General features: G+C 48.8%; 1 protein-coding gene across 1 annotated transcript in view; it reads left to right on the forward strand.

Moving 5' to 3' along the window:
• CCDC175 (coiled-coil domain containing 175) overlaps positions 1-17,449 on the forward strand; it is a 78,107-nt gene that overhangs the window by 47,911 nt on the left and 12,747 nt on the right. Inside the window, exons 13-15 of the mRNA XM_083167187.1 lie at positions 10,025-10,163; positions 12,621-12,700; positions 14,681-14,833. Of these exons, the coding sequence (XP_083023313.1) occupies positions 10,025-10,163; positions 12,621-12,700; positions 14,681-14,833 (372 nt within the window). The remainder of the gene's footprint in view (positions 1-10,024; positions 10,164-12,620; positions 12,701-14,680; positions 14,834-17,449) is intronic.

Consider the following 17,449-nt stretch of genomic DNA (forward strand, 5'->3'; position numbering starts at 1 on the left):
TGATGCCTTTGATGTCCGCTTACTGATCCGTGTCCTACGCCCACCCGTACCTCACTGCGCTCACAGGAAGCATTGTCTCCAAGCGACACTGAGGTCTGCACACTCTCGCTGGAAACGGAGTGCAGCGCAAGCTGTTAAAGACCCGTCGGGAGCTGAGGTAGATATCAACAGCTATTACAACTGTTCCCCCGCAGCGTCCGTCTGAAGGCGGTCGGCTCCCTGACACAGCGAGCAGGTCTCGTTGCTGTGGTCAGGTCGTGGAAATCCTTCATGCGGCCAGTACCTGAAGGCAGCTGTTTCTACTACAAACACCACTATATATTCACCTTATGCCGACTGAGTGAGTGAGTAGTCTACGGGTGGCTAAATAACTTTGCATGTTTTACCACTGACTTTCCATACAAAATAAGTCCAAGCCACGGACCAATTGCATATCCATATCATTGGCAATCGCTGGACTCTATATATTCCAATCGTCTATTATGCCACAATTGGTTACAGATTAAACAAGTGGATACAAATATTCTGATTAACAAAATTGCCATTTGAACACACAACTGCCAGTGTTCTGACAGCTATTGGCAAAAAGGACACGTTCTTTCCTAAAGGAAATTATTACTACTCTTTTATTGGTTCTAAAGGATCAGTGTTTAAATTGCATGTTTTATGTAATGTTAATATTATATATTTTTTATTTATGATTAAATAAATTTATATATTTTTTATATGATTAAATTTTGCAGTGTTTCATGCGCTCTCTAGAAAATATTCTATCTGTTTTTTTGCACTGTCCGCAACTCCAGCAGGGAAGTCTGAAGTTTAGAGCATGAGGCGGCCGAAGATGCACCAGGCAAACATAACGCAGCGTACAACAAGTGTTAGGTAGGCGAAAAAATAGTAATAAATTGCGAAATTTAGTACATCCCGCCCTACGCCTGTTACACACACATATATACATACACAGCCTGTTACACACACACATATACATACATACAAAGCCTGTTACACACACACACACACACACACACATAGCCTTTTACACACACACACACACACATATATATATATACATACATACAAAGCCTGTTACACACACACACACACACACACACACACACACACACATACATAGCCTGTTACACACACACACACACACACACACACACACATATAGACATACATACATAGCCTGTTACACACACACACACACATAGCCTGTCACACACACACATATATATATATACACAGCCTGGAGGGGGGGTCGCGGAGGGTGCCGCGAATTGCAGGAGGGGGGTTGCGGGGGGTGCCGCGAATTGCAGGAGGGGGGGGTTGTGGGGGGTGGATGCTGCGAATCGCGGGAGGGGAGGGATTGCAGAGAATCGCGGGAGGGGGGTCGCGGGGTGGGTTGCCGCAAATCGCGGGAGGGGGTTACGGGGGCGGGGGTTGCGGCGAATCATGGTAGGGGGGTCGCGGGGGGTGTGCCGTGAATCACGGGAGAGGGGGGTCACGGGGTGGGGTGCCGAGAATCGCGGGGGTTTTTGTGTGCCGTGAATCGCGGGAGTGGGGGTTGCGGGGGGGGGGGAGGGGGGGTGTGACGCGAATCGCCACAAGAAAAAATCAACACAGAAAGGTCAACACATGTAAATGTTGACATAAGTGTGGCACTTCATTGTGTCCATGTCGACACATGAGAATGAATATGAAAACATTCAAAAAATGAAAAAAAACTTCAAAAACTCATGTCAACCTTTTTCATTGTCGACCATAGCCATGTCAGTGTTTTCCATGTGCAATTTAATTCTGGAGCTGCCGCGAATCGTGGGGGGTGCCGCGAATTGCGGGAGGGGGGGTCGCGGGGGTGGGTGCCGCGAATCGCAGGAGGGGGGGTTACGGGGCGGGGGTTGCAGGGTATCATGGGAGGGGGGGTCGCGGGGGTGTGCCATGAATCACGGGAGGGGGGGTCATGGGGTGGGGTGCCGAGAATCGCGGGGGAGGTGTGTGTGTGTGCCGTGAATCGCGGGAGTGGGGGTTGTGGGGGGGGGGGGTGTGACGCAAATCGCCACAAGAAAAAATCAACACAGAAAGGTCAACACATGTAAATGTTGACATAAGTGTGGCACTTCATTGGTGTCCATGTCGACACATGAGAATGAATATGAAAACATTAAAAAAATGATAAAAAAAAACTTCAAAAACTCATGTCAACCTTTTTAATTGTCGACCATAGCCATGTCAGTGTTTTGCATGTGCCATTTAATCCTGGGGCTGCTGCGAATTGCGGGGTGGGGGGGGTGCCGCGAATCGCGAGGGGGGTCGCAGTCGCAGGGGGGGTGCCGCCAATCGTGCAAGGGGGGGTCGCGGGGGGGTTCTTTTTGCCGTGAATCGCGGGAGGGAGGTCGCGGGGGGGTGTTTTTTCCGCGAATCGGGGGGGGGGTCACGGGGGAGGGTTTGCCACGATTCGCGGGAGGGGGGGGGGTCGCGGGGTGGTGGTATGCCGGCGAATTGCGGGAGGGGTCGTGGGGGGGGTTCTTTTTGCAGCGAATCGCGGGAGGGGGGGTCGCGGGGGGGTTTTGCTGCGAATCGCGGTAGGGGGGGTCGCGGGGGAGCGGGTGTTTTTGCCGCGAATCGCGGGAGGGGGGGGGCGCGGGGGGGGGGCGTTTTGCCGCAAATCGCGGGAGGGGGGCGCTCACCTGGTGGCTGTGGAGTAGCAGTGCTGGGCAACATGGGAAGGCAGTGGGTGTCTGGCACTGTCTGTGGGCTCACTGGGCTGGTTCTCTGTCACATACCTCCCAACATGACCTCTCCAGGAGGGACACAATGCTCTGTTTCTAGACTTCCCCTTAATGTATGATTGCCATCACCTGTTTTAAACAGGTTAATTTCTCAGAAAGGTGTTCAGCACAGATGAAGGCAATCACACATTAAGAGAAAGTCCAGGAACAGAGCGTTATAGACACAGACACCCACTTTGAGTGACAGATGTAGCCAAATATATAGGAGATATATATTATATACAAATAAATATGCTGTAGACAAATAATACAAGAAAATAATGAGGAAATTCGCCAGCTTATTGTGGCGTTAATGCCCACTGCTTTAATCGCTTTTAGCAAACAGTGCAGCTGTTAGTGCATGTGAGCCGTGACAATTCTACTCAGCCGTCTATGAGGAGGAAGTCTCGTCGCGGGTGTCCCGCGATACTCCCGCCGGCTACTGAAGAGCAGAACAAACCACCGCCTACTTCCGCGGCGGCAAGCATTAGTACATCCCGCCTATGTGTGTGTGTGTGTGTGTGTGTAACAGGCTATGTATGTATGTATGTCTATATGTGTGTGTGTGTAACAGGCTATGTGTGTGTGTGTGTAACAGGCTTTGTATATATATATATATATATATACTAGGTGATTCATCGCGCCCTACGGCCGCTCTTCACACCGTCGTAGGGGGCTGCGCCCCCTTAATTTGTGAACGTTTGTATATGAGAAATATGGTTAGAATTGTATGAAAGATGCCCTGTATTGCAACTTAGGTGTCCGCGAATCGCGGGAGGGGGGGTCGCGGAGGGTGCCGCGAATTGCAGGAGGGGGGGTTGCGGGGGGTTGCGGGGGGTGCCGCGAATTGCAGGAGGGGGGGTTGTGGGGGGTGGATGCTGCGAATCGCGGGAGGGGAGGGATTGCAGAGAATCGCGGGAGGGGGGTCGCGGGGTGGGTTGCCGCAAATCGCGGGAGGGGTTACGGGGGCGGGGGTTGCGGCGAATCATGGTAGGGGGGTCGCGGGGGGTGTGCCGTGAATCACGGGGAGGGGGGGTCACGGGGTGGGGTGCCGAGAATCGCGGGGGGGTTTTGTGTGCCGTGAATCGCGGGAGTGGGGGTTGCGGGGGGGGGGGGGTGGGGGGGTGTGACGCGAATCGCCACAAGAAAAATCAACACAGAAAGGTCAACACATGTAAATGTTGACATAAGTGTGGCACTTCATTGGTGTCCATGTCGACACATGAGAATGAATATGAAAACATTCAAAAAATGAAAAAAACTTCAAAAACTCATGTCAACCGTTTTCATTGTCGACCATAGCCATGTCAGTGTTTTCCATGTGCAATTTAATTCTGGAGCTGCCGCGAATCGTGGGGGTGCCGCGAATTGCGGGAGGGGGGGTCGCGGGGGTGGGTGCCGCGAATCGCAGGAGGGGGGGTTACGGGGCGGGGGTTGCAGCGTATCATGGGAGGGGGGGTCGCGGGGGTGTGCCATGAATCACGGGAGGGGGGGTCATGGGGTGGGGTGCCGAGAATCGCGGGGGAGGTGTGTGTGTGTGCCGTGAATCGCGGGAGTGGGGGTTGTGGGGGGGGGGGGGGTGTGTGACGCAAATCGCCACAAGAAAAAATCAACACAGAAAGGTCAACACATGTAAATGTTGACATAAGTGTGGCACTTCATTGGTGTCCATGTCGACACATGAGAATGAATATGAAAACATTAAAAAAAATGATAAAAAAAAACTTCAAAAACTCATGTCAACCTTTTTAATTGCTGACCATAGCCATGTCAGTGTTTTGCATGTGCCATTTAATCCTGGGGCTGCTGCGAATTGCGGGGTGGGGGGGGTGCCGCGAATCGCGGGAGGGGGGTCGCAGGGGGGGTGCCGCCATCGTGCAAGGGGGGGTCGCGGGGGGGTTCTTTTTGCCGTGAATCGCGGGAGGGAGGTCGCGGGGGGGTGTTTTTTCCGCGAATCGGGGGGGGGGTCACGGGGGAGGGTTTGCCACGATTCGCGGGAGGGGGGGGTCGCGGGGTGGTGGTTATGCCGCGAATTGCGGGAGGGGTCGTGGGGGGGTTCTTTTTGCAGCGAATCGCGGGAGGGGGGGTCGCGGGGGGGGGTTTTGCTGCGAATCGCGGTAGGGGGGTCGCGGGGGAGCGGGTGTTTTTGCCGCGAATCGCGGGAGGGGGGGGCGCGCGGGGGGGGGCGGTTTTGCCGCAAATCGCGGGAGGGGGGCGCTCACCTGGTGGCTGTGGAGTAGCAGTGCTGGGCAACATGGGAAGGCAGTGGGTGTCTGGCACTGTCTGTGGGCTCACTGGGCTGGTTCTCTGTCACATACCTCCCAACATGACCCTCTCCAGGAGGGACACAATGCTCTGTTTCTAGACTTTCCCTTAATGTATGATTGCCATCACCTGTTTTAAACAGGTTAATTTCTCAGAAAGGTGTTCAGCACAGATGAAGGCAATCACACATTAAGAGGAAAGTCCAGGAACAGAGCGTTATAGACACAGACACCCACATTGAGTGACAGATGTAGCCGAATATATAGGAGATTATATATATATATATATATATATATATATAATGTGTGTGTGTGTGTACACAGGCTATGTTCTGTATGTGTGAAGGACAGGCTGTGTATGTATATATGTGTGTGTGTGTGTGTGTGTGTGTGTGTAACAGGCTATGTGTGTGTGTGTGTGTGTGTAACAGGCTATGTATGTATATGTGTGTGTGTGTGTGTGTAACAGGCTATGTACTGTATGTGTGAAGGAACAGGCTATGTGTGTGTGTAACAGGCTATGGCCCTCATTCAGGTTGGTTCGCTCCCCCGCACGGTCACACAGGGGAGCGATGTTGTGCATGTGCAGCCACTTTGTGTGAGCGGGTGCGGCAAACCGATTATTTGCCGCCCCGATCGCATGCAGCAGTGTTGACGGAAGCGTGGGGTGGTGGATATGGTTTGCGCCCATGGGAACTCCCATGACGTGGGTGCCGGGGGAGGGCAGCTGATGTCACCGGATGTCAGCTGCCCACCTCTTCTCGTACAGGAGCGCCACAGATCTAAGACAGCAGAGACTGACTTAGATCTGCGAGCGCTTGAGAAATCATTTGATGGTCGGCGACCGCACTGCCCTGCACACAAGCTGCAAATCGATGATGTAAAACATCCGTTCGCATGCGTGAAATCTGAGGTATTTAGATGACCCGCAAAGCTGCAAATTTTGCAGCTTTGTGGTCAATCAGAATGACCTCCAATGTGTGTGAAGGGAACAGGCTACATGGGGCCCATTTATGACGGATCATATATGGAATGCGATCTGGGTGGGACCATGCTGCCCAGGATCACATGAGATTAAAGAGGTTTAATGGACACAATCCCCCCTCTCCCTCCAGGTGCACATACCGCTGGCCATCACAATGCAGCTGCTCTTGGCGCCGGATCTGTAGCTTTGGGGGACACAGCAGATACCGGCAGCTCAGCTCGGCGATACTGCAAGTAGTGGCATCTGCTGCTTCTTGCCAGAACTGTTGCCGCTTTCCCTGCTGCGTGTTTGAGCTTGGGATCCTTATACTCCAGAGGCGGCGCTTCAAATGGGGATGATCGTGCCAGTCACAGATCTTGGGGAGAGGAGCCGTGGGCTGGCCACCCCTGCTGTATGGCATAGGGGTCTGGGCAGCGCAGGGGGCAGAGGGTCCCTGTGACGGATGGGCAGACAGCAGTGGGGTCCTTGCGGAGGATGGGAGCTATTACCTAGTTTCCATCCTCGTAGGGACCCTGCCGCTATCTGCCAATCCATGGCCACGACCCCTTACTCCCATGGGCGCAACCCATATCCACCACCCCACGCTTTTGTCCACACTGCTGCATACGAACGGGGCGGCAAGTAATCGATTTGAATTTTGTGTAGCATAATGTGTAAGGGGCAAGTATAAGGGGTCCACTATTGTGTTGCATAAAGGGTATATGGTGTGGTACACACCCCTATATCCTTTAATGGCCACACCTCTTTTCTGTTGCTCGCCACTCCAGGGGGGCCCCGTGACGCTGTTGTACCGGGGCCCAGGATTTCTCTTGGCAGCCCTGACTGTCAGTGATAGGACAGATGGAGTCAGGGGCGTAAATACAGGAGACATTGGAAGCCGGTTGCCTCTAGGTGGCAGCGCTGAACGGGCACCTCCATTGTTTCACTGATTTATGTGTCCCAGAGCATTAATAAGCAGAATGCCCAGAGGGTACGTTCTGGAGTAATCCCTCTTATTGATTTGGTGATGGTGGGGTGGGGAGAGGGGAGGGGCATGTGATCTGCAGGAGGCAGGGCCTCTCCCCCAGCGTCCAGAGGCTGTGCGGGGAGACTTTCTTTTGAGTACACCCCCCAATGTCCTCATCTCCTCGCAGCAGACAGATTCAGGCTCACTTGCAGGCCTGTGAATTTGCAGCCTGAGCGATTATCAAAAGACCGAGCATGCACGGGTGCCATTTCGCAAGTTGAGTTGATTGGCAGATACTGGGCATTTGGGATGGAATGTCTGTGTTTTCTGGGAGTGCCCCGGATACATAGGCTTTTCCCGGCAGTTAGGAGGGAGGAGCACTGACGTCAGCAGCGGCCTCCTTCTCCCCACGGCCTTAGCAGCAGTCTAGGCTTAACTCGTTAGCTGTGAACCAGGGGAAATCCATTTGATGGTCAGTGATTACGAATGGATTACCCCCTGAGTGCATGGCTTCGTAGCTGTGCACATGGATGAGATTTTGCGTGTGTGGGGCGGTGTTTACCTGATCGCAGGGCTCTGAACACTCGCAGCCCAGTGATCAGGTCTGAATCAGGCCCTTAGTATGAACTTACACCCCACTTACGGGGCGCTGCTGCTTATCACAGTGAACTTTCTCTCACCGGCCACTGAATTTAAAAGTTCAGTTTTTCAACTGATTTGTTCTTTACATTTAGCGGCTTCTACACATTTCTGCATTTTAGCAGGATGCAGGTGAACAGGATCCCATTTAGCAGGATGCAGTTGAACAGGATCCCATTTAGCAGGATGCTGTTGAACAGGATCCCATTTAGCAGGATGCAGTTGAACAGGATCGCGTTTAGCAGGATGCAGTTGAACAGGATCCCCTTTAGCAGGATGCAGTGGAACAGGATCCCGTTTAGCAGGATGCAGTTGAACAGGATCCCCTTTAGCAGGATGCAGTTGAACAGGATCCCCTTTAGCAGGATGCAGTTGAACAGGATCCCCTTTAGCAGGATGCAATTGAACAGGATCCCCTTTAGCAGGATGCAGTTGAACAGGATCCCCTTTAGCAGGATGCAGTTGAACAGGATCCCCTTTAGCAGGATGCAGTTGAACAGGATCCCCTTTAGCAGGATGCAGTTGAACAGGATCCCCTTTAGCAGGATGCAGTTGAACAGGATCCCCTTTAGCAGGATGCAGTTGAACAGGATCCCCTTTAGCAGGATGCAGTTGAACAGGATCCCCTTTAGCAGGATGCAGTTGAACAGGATCCCCTTTAGCAGGATGCAGTGGAACAGGATCCCCTTTAGCAGGATGCAGTGGAACAGGATCCCCTTTAGCAGGATCCCCTTTAGCAGGATCCCCTTTAGCAGGATCCCCTTTAGCAGGATCCCCTTTAGCAGGATCCCCTTTAGCAGGATCCAGTTTAGCAGGATCCAGTTGTGCAGGATCCAGTTGAACAGGATCCCGTTTAGCAGGATGCAGTTGAACAGGATCCCCTTTAGCAGGATGCAGTTGAACAGGATCCTGTTTAGCAGGATGCGGTGGAACAGGATCCCGTTTAGCAGGATGCGGTTGAACAGGATCCCCTTTAGCAGGATCCCCTTTAGCAGGATCCCCTTTAGCAGGATCCAGTTGTGCAGGATCCAGTTGAACAGGATCCCGTTAAGCAGGATGCAGTGGAACAGGATCCCGTTTAGCAGGATGCAGTTGAACAGGATTCCGTTTAGCAGGATGCAGTTGTACAGGATCCAGTCTAGCAGGATGCAGTTGAACAGAATCCCGTTTAGCAGGATGCGGTGGAACAGGATCCCGTTTAGCAGGATGCAGTTGAACAGGATCCCCTTTAGCAGGATGCAGTTGAACAGGATCCAGTCTAGCAGGATGCAGTTGAACAGAATCCCGTTTAGCAGGATGCGGTGGAACAGGATCCCGTTTAGCATGATGCAGTTGAACAGGATCCCATTTAGCAGGATGCAGTTGAACAGGATCCCCTTTAGCAGGATGCAGTTGAACAGGATCCCGTTTAGCAGGATGCAGTTGAACAGGATCCCCTTTAGCAGGATGCAGTGGAACAGGATCCCGTTTAGCAGGATGCAGTGGAACAGGATCCCGTTTAAGAAGGATGCAGTGGAACAGGATCCCGTTTAGCAGGATGCAGTGGAACAGGATCCCGTTTAGCAGGATGCAGTGGAACAGGATCCCCTTTAGCAGGATGCAGTTGAACAGGATCCCCTTTAGCAGGATGCAGTGGAACAGGATCCCCTTTAGCAGGATCCCCTTTAGCAGGATCCAGTTTCGCAGGATCCAGTTGAGCAGGATCCAGTTGAACAGGATCCCGTTAAGCAGGATGCAGTGGAACAGGATCCCCTTTAGCAGGATGCAGTGTAACAGGATCCCATTTAGCAGGATGCAGTGGAACAGGATCAAGTTTAGCAGGATGCAGTGGAACAGGGTCAAATTTAGCAGGATGCAGTTGAACAGGATCCCGTTTAGCAGGATGCAGGTTAAAAGGATCCCATTTAGCAGGATGCAGTTGAACAGGATCCCATTTATCAGGATGCAGTTGAACAGGATCAAGTTTAGCAGGATGCAGTTGAACAGGATCCCGTTTAGCAGGATGTAGTTTCTTGTGTCTACACATTGCTTTCTTGCAGGATGCAGCAGTTTTGTGTATAAATCCGCTTGAGAAAGCATCCTGCTAAACAGCTCCTGTTCTACTGCATCCTGCAATGTGTAGACGCAGCCATAGATTTACATGTGCAGACTCCTTACTGCCAAACAGGTCCCTTTTAAAGACTTGTCACAACACAATGTGTAGATGCAACCTAGCGGCAGTGAAGTTGAAATCCCACATGCTCGGTAATCTTTGAACATAATACATAATCACCCTCGTCTTTTGCTGAAAATGATGGGAGACATTTAGGTAACTAGTAATCTTGGCTGAGACAAGCCAAGAACACACGATTGTCTATGTTGTTCCGTATATTGGATCAGTCATTTCATGTAATGTTCCAAAACATTTTATTTTTTTAAGGCACAAGTAAATCTTTCAACTGAAAACCTAAAAATAGAGCAACAAAATCTGTCCACGAACATTCCCATAATGAACGAGGCAGAGGACACTTATAACAAGGAGCATCTGAAGTTCGAAGACCTGAAAGGGGAAGCGGGAGGTAAGAGAGCTTAATGGGAGGTGCGCGGACAATTGGGAAAACAGGTGCACGGGTTACAATGTTATATAGTTTAGCTACAGATGTATACCCGTACATCTAGCCTGAGGTGCCTCGTGTGAGTGAGCCGCCAGGTCCTGCAACTAGCGTGAGGGGTCTTATTTTGTCACCTTAGTCATGAAGCGACTGGGAAGAGACTGTGTTGATTAATGTTATATATGACTCCTTCATATTGTGTTTGACTGAGTCTTTGGGCCCGATTCAGACCTGGTTGCTCGGCAGCTATTATTCGGTCTAAAAGACTGCTGCCTTAATGACAAACAGTGATTAATATCTGGTACCCAGTGGCATAACTATAAATTTTGCTTCCCCCTGCCAAAAAGTTAGTGGCCCGCTGAGTGCAGGCCGCACCCCCCGCATGACGCCGCTGATCCGGCAACAGCAGGGGAGAGACGGCCAGACACACTACATGTGGCGAGGATCCAGTAGCATTGGGGAGAGCCAACACCTGGTGGGGACCCGACGGTAACAGGGGAAAGGACAATGGAGTCAGTGCCCCTTTAGGCCAGGAGCTCGACGGCAACTCCCGGAGTTCTGCTACTGTGTGTATATGTGTGTGTGTGTGTGTAACCCTGAAATGTTGATGTATATTTGATGGGTACTCTTTACCTAGCACGGCACCCGCGATTTTGATCGTGGGCATCGCAGGTAAAAAAATCGCGGGCATCGCGGCCATTGAATGAACTAAAAATCGGGTGCGACGCGACCAACGCGATGCCCGCGATTTCCCATAGGGATCAATGTTAAATTTCTCAATTGACCCGATTTTACTGTTCAATGCCTCAATTGACCCGATTTTTCCATAGGAAACAATGTTAAATGGCCCACAGAGGCCAAACAGGCACCCTAAAGTGTGAAATGGCCCCCACAATTGTTAACGCCACCCCACGATCAACGTCAACCCGAAGCGTGGCGAGCGCAGCGAGCCCGCGAGGGGCGGCGGTACGCGTCCTACGACCTTTTCATACCCCCACCATCCACGTCGGTGTGGAGTTGAGAATAGAATAGTGTGGCGAGCGCAGCGAGCCACCGAGCCCGAAGCGTTGCGAGCGGACGCGGATACCTTCACAGGTAAACGTGTCCCTTCGCGGGCTTCACAGGTATCCGCGTCCCCTCGCGGGGCTCGCTGCGCTCGCCACGCTTCGGGCTCGGTGGCTCGCTGCGCTCGCCACACTATTCTATTCTCAACTCCACGCCGACGTGGATAGTGGGGGTATGAAAAGGTCGTAGGACGCGTACCGCTGCGCTCGCCACGCTTCGGGTTGACGTTGATCGTGGGGTGGCGTTAACAATTGTGGGGGCCATTTCACACTTTAGGGTGCCTATTTGGCCTCTGTGGGCCATTTAACATTGTTTCCTATGGAAAAATCGGGTCAATTGAGGCATTGAACAGAAAAATCGGGTCAATTGAGAAATTTAACATTGGTCCCTATGGGAAATCGCGGGCATCGCGTCGGTCGCGTCGCACCCGATTTTTTTAGTGCATTCAATGCCCGCGATGGGCGCCGTGCTAGGTAAAGAGTACCATTTGATGTTCCACTAAAAGCACATTATGAAGCCATGTGCCTTGTCTGTTTAATATTGGATTGGTCACTTTTATAATATTTACTTGTGATCAATGCGCATTAATTATGAATTAGCAGCCTGCTATATTCCCATAGGAGGGATACCGTCCCCCTTAGACTGAATACTTGAATAGTGGAAATAATGGGATAGCTTGGCGCACATTCATAAATAAAATGTGAGTTGTTCAAACTTTAAAAACAACATTTATTTGCATATTATTGTATACAGCCTGAGGAAGGAGACGCATTCTCCGAAACGCGTTGCTGCTAAACTTGCCATTGCACTTGCACTTTTTGGCACCTGGCCACTTTTGAAAGGACGCACTTGCACTTTCTCCTGGGACCCTTACCCTCAAGCCTTCTGCGGTGGTGCCGCAGGTCTTATTGCTTTTAAGAGAAAGCCCACCAACCATCAACTAGGGTGAGGTCAAACATCTTGTATATATTGTTCCCAGTGTTTTGATAAAAGTGTCCATGTGTATTATGTATGTATTTTAATATGCAAATAAATGTTGTTTTTAATGTTTGAACAACTCACATTTTATTTATGAATGTGCGCCAAGCTATCCCATTATTTCCACTAATATTGGATTGGTGAAAGTCTGTCCCCCCCACAGGAGGGCACCAGAGCAGCAGTGCCGGAGCCATGGTACTTTATCACCGGACAATCGGCTCCTGACCTTTAAGTTACAGGCTGGGTTTAAAAAGGGACAGTCAGGAGCTGATTGGCCGGTGATACAGTACCAGGCACTTTATCACCTCTCCTCCCTTATCACTGCATCATACACCTACCCCTGAGTCAGTAATGCAGGACGTATCTGATTCTCCTACACAGAACTGAAACGCAAACAGAGATCTCTGGATGTTTCCATCAGCGCAATCACTAAGGAGATTGAAGCCAACTCCAACATAAAGGTAACGTGGTTCATACTAGTGTGCGGAACATTGGGCCTGATTCATGTCTGTAAAGCAAAATAAACTGCATATAATATATTTGGGGCTTGATTCAGACCTATTCGCTGCCAAACCCACCGTCGGCGAATCCCCGTAGTAGCGTGTGATTGGATGTGTACGCTAGCACAGCTGCTCGTACGCGGCCGCAAGAAAGAGAAATGGTTTGATGGTCGCTCACCATCCAATGATTGTTCCACTGTTCGTAAATAAACGTCAGCCTGGACCGACTCTTCTAGCGGATGCTTCCCAATGAATTGGGGGCGGGGACTGATGTCATGTGACGGCAGCTGTCTGCCCCAAGCAGGCACGGGAATGGCTGCATCCGCAGGAGTACGCCCAGCGTTTTTTATGGGCACACCCCATGGCGTTTCCCTGCTCCCGCCCCCTGCCCGCCCACTATTGAGCGAACTCCCTGGCAAGTGTGAAACTCATCGAAGGCGTCTGATTCGGGGGGTTTGCACATGCGCAAACCGCAATCATCGGCTGGGGAAGCGAGTTCACACCTTACCGTGCAAGTCTGAATAGCCCCCAATGTTTCCATGCAAAGGGAGAAAATACTTAGAAATGTTTTCTGTGCAGGGTAAATACTGGCTGCTTTATTTGTACACTGCAGTTTAGATGTCCGTTTTAACACACCCCACCCAAATCTAACTCTCTCAGCACTTGTTACATCTGCCCCACCTGCAGTGCAGCATGGGGCAAAGTTGTGCCCATTATATATAAATATTGCTCACACAGATGTACTTTGCCCATTCAATGAATCCATGGATTATTATCGCCGCTATAACCCCAAAGTAGCGTCTGCTATAATTCTTGGCGCTTCCGTTCGGATTTAATTTTTTTGTTTTTACATTTTATTTGATGTATTTAGTGTTTAATTCTAGGGGTCAATCCAGAAGCTTTTGCGGCAGTCCGAACTCACGCAGAAGTGATCGATGCCCGATTTGTACGATATCGGGCAGAAATCAGGCCGCAATGGATGCCAGCATTGAATTGCCAAATCAATAATTGGATTTACCCGTAGAGGACAAATTAAGAAACCAGTCTCCTATGGTTTACGACAGGCATGTCCGAACTATGGCCCTCCAGCTGTTGTGAAACTACAAGTCCCATCATGCCTTGCCACAGTTTTGCTATTCTGGAATGCTAAAGCTATGGCAAGGCATGCTGGGATGTGTAGTTTCACCACAGCTGGAGGGCGGCAGTTTGGACACGCCTGGCTTACGATAAATAACATTCCTACACATTTCATCTGGGCTCTCACGCCCACCAATTTATTATTTATTTATTAACGTTTACTTATGGAGGGCCTGATTCAGCTTTTGTTAGCAAAGCAAAAAAAGCAGGTAAATGGGCAGAAATATGCTTCACAACAGGTGGGGCAGATGTAACTTGCAGAGAGTTAGATTTGGGTGGGGTATAAAGATAATATAAATGGCAATGTAAAAATAAAGCTAAGAAATTAAAATCGCATGACCAGCAAGGAACGCGTCTATGAATTAATTTTTATTCTAATACACGTTCAAATGGAAAATGAATAAATATCTAAAAGCTGGCCAGATGCAGGAGACCAGGAGAGAGGGGACTACCCAAAACAGCGTCTCCTGCAACTTAAGGGAGAGTAGACAAATATGCATAGCAGCAGTCACAAACGGCCTGATTCTGGTTCACGTGCAAAAGCAATTTCTCTCTGTAATGGACAAAACCATGTTCATTGCAGGTGGGGCAGATGTAACATGTGCAGAGAGAGTTAGATTTGGGTGAGTTATTTTGTTTTTGTGCAGGGTGAATACTGGCTGCTTTATTTGTATACTGCAATATCCATGGTTTTGTTAGAGAGAATTTACTTTTGCGAGTGAACCAGAATCAGACCCAGAGTGCACTTCCTCACTGGGCACATTTTGGGGGCCATGATTATAACTGCCTAAATATCTTCCATAGGAGAACGAGAAAGCCTCTTTAAGAGCACTTAGACAATCAGCATTTGAGAAACTGCAGAGCGATCTCGGAGCTACGAAGATGATTGATAAAGACATTTATGAAACAAACAGAAAACTTGAGCTTGTCGTCATGGAGAACTGCCGGCTGAAGCTGGTGAGGAGCTTAGTTCTGCTTAATGAGGAAATGTTTTCCCCTCATCTGTTATTTTGTGTTTACCGTGACAGCAAAGACCAAGGGTGGGACGTTGCTGCACCCGATTTGCACGGGTTCCCAGCGAGTTGTAAATCAGCATATGTAATACAGTGAGGGGTTTAGTTACTAAGATGGGAGCTGTATTGCACATGTGATGTTGCTATGGGCAACCAATCAGATACTATTATCTTCTAGGACAGGGGTGGCCAAACCGGTCCTCGAGATCTACCAACGGTCCATGTTTTCCAGATCACCTAGCTGGTGCACAGCTGTAGCCATTACTGTCACATTTTCAAACCTGCTGCAGTCACTCCTATAGATCCACAGGTTGCCTGGAAAACAAGAACTGTTGATAGATCTTGAGGACAGGTTTGGCCACCACTGATCGAGGAGGTGTTAAATAATTAAGAAGTTTATATATATCTCTCTCTCTCTCTCTCTCTCTCTCTCTCTCTCTCTCTCTCTCTCTCTCTCTCTCTCTCTCTCTCTCTCTCTCTCTCTCTCTCTCTCTCTCTCTCTATATATATATATATATATATATATATATATATATATATATATATATTCAGAGAAAAATAGAGAGCGCCAGAGGTTTCCACCACCTTTAGTGCAGTGAATGTGTCAAATTTACAAATAATCAGAACATTTTTGAAAAGATGACAAATTTTATTAAAACATATGTAGGAAAACGTGTTGTCTCAGTTCTTTTGAAGACAGTAACAACCCAACGCGTTTCGTCTTTAGAAAGACTTCATCAGGGGTTTAAAAAAGACACGATCAGGAATATATGATGATGCCTCAAATATTTTCACATTATATGGTGGAATTCAATTAAAAGATAGAGGTCGCAATCTTAAATAGGTGTTATAACAGGATAAGGGATTTTAAACATCCATATATGATGGGGCTGTTGTTGGTCCCATACTTTTCTAGATATGAAGAATCTTCACAAAGTAGTCAGAACAGCGCTGGCCGTGAATAGAAAGTCTGATTAGGACTGGACTAAATAAAGATGAACGTTCAGCAGGGTCAACCGGGGTCAGATGACCTTAATTTCTTCCTGATGGTATCTGGGATAGATATGATGGTACTGATGGAACTCAATCCGCACAGATAGATATCACTGTAAATGGCACTAATACAGTGCCTTTAGGCTACTGAGGTTCTTCCAGAAGTTATCTAGGGTAGATACGGTGGTAAGAAAGGAACTGATTCCGCACAGACAAGCGTTGCTGTGGAGGCACTTGTATAGTGGATCTATGCTACAATGGTTCTGCACAAATGTAACGATCAAGGCAACAGCAAAGTCCAATGAGCTGTATTGCACATGTGATGTTGCTATGGGCAACCAATCAGATACTATTATCTTCTAGGACAGGGGTGGCCAAACCGGTCCTCGAGATCTACCAACGGTCCATGTTTTCCAGATCACCTAGCTGGTGCACAGCTGTAGCCATTACTGTCACATTTTCAAACCTGCTGCAGTCACTCCTATAGATCCACAGGTTGCCTGGAAAACATGAACTGTTGGTAGATCTTGAGGACAGGTTTGGCCACCACTGATCGAGGAGGTGTTAAATAATTAAGAAGTTTATATATATATATATATATATATATATATATATCTCTCTCTCTATATATATATATATATATATATATATATATATATATATATATAGATATAGATATAGATATAGATATAGATATATATATATAGATATAGATATAGATATATATATATAGATATATATAGATATATATAGAGATATATAGATATATAGATATATATAGAGATATATATATATATTTCGAAATTCCGCACTCCCAGCCAGCTTTGAAAAAATGTGGGGTGCTCCTTTAAGGCAACACAGATGTGTCCCAAATATAGAGCAGGGTAGGATTGTTTAAATCCAATAAGGGCACTCACCAGTGTCTCATCATGTAAAATTTATTGGTACATTACCAGTCACAGAGAAGGATGTAGGTCTACGTTTCGGCCACCAGGTGGCCTTTCTCAAGACACACAACAATTGACGTCTTCACAGCATGAGGGTCAGGATACCAATAAATTTTACATGATGAGACACTGGTGAGTGCCCTTATTGGATTTAAACAATCCTACCCTGCTCTATATATATATATATATATATATATATATATATATATATATATATATATATATATAAGTCACGTCCCACTGTCGGTGCAGTGAAGGCAGCACACGGTCAGAATATAAACGATAAGGCAGGAAACACTTTCAGCAACGTTTCGATTTTATTTTTAAAATCGTCATCAGGCATAAAACATAATGACAAGTGCTCACCTTATATCCCCCACTCCATCCTGCACGCTCCAGCACGTCTCCCGCCGATGGACTCACGCATCACCAGTGCGCGCCAGCGTCGCGTCCGTCGCCATGGTCACGTCGTCAAACGTGATTCCCACACCATGGCAACCGGCGCTGACTGCTAGCGTCACACCTCGTTCAGCGGAGAACCAGCGTACGGGCTCCAGAGTGACAGGCGTACAAATTAAAAACAAACATAGCGGAGGTGGTGATGGACATAATAGTAAAGA

This window comes from Crinia signifera, chromosome 12 (assembly GCF_055691185.1).
Source record: "Crinia signifera chromosome 12, ASM5569118v1, whole genome shotgun sequence".
Lineage (NCBI taxonomy): Eukaryota > Metazoa > Chordata > Amphibia > Anura > Myobatrachidae > Crinia > Crinia signifera.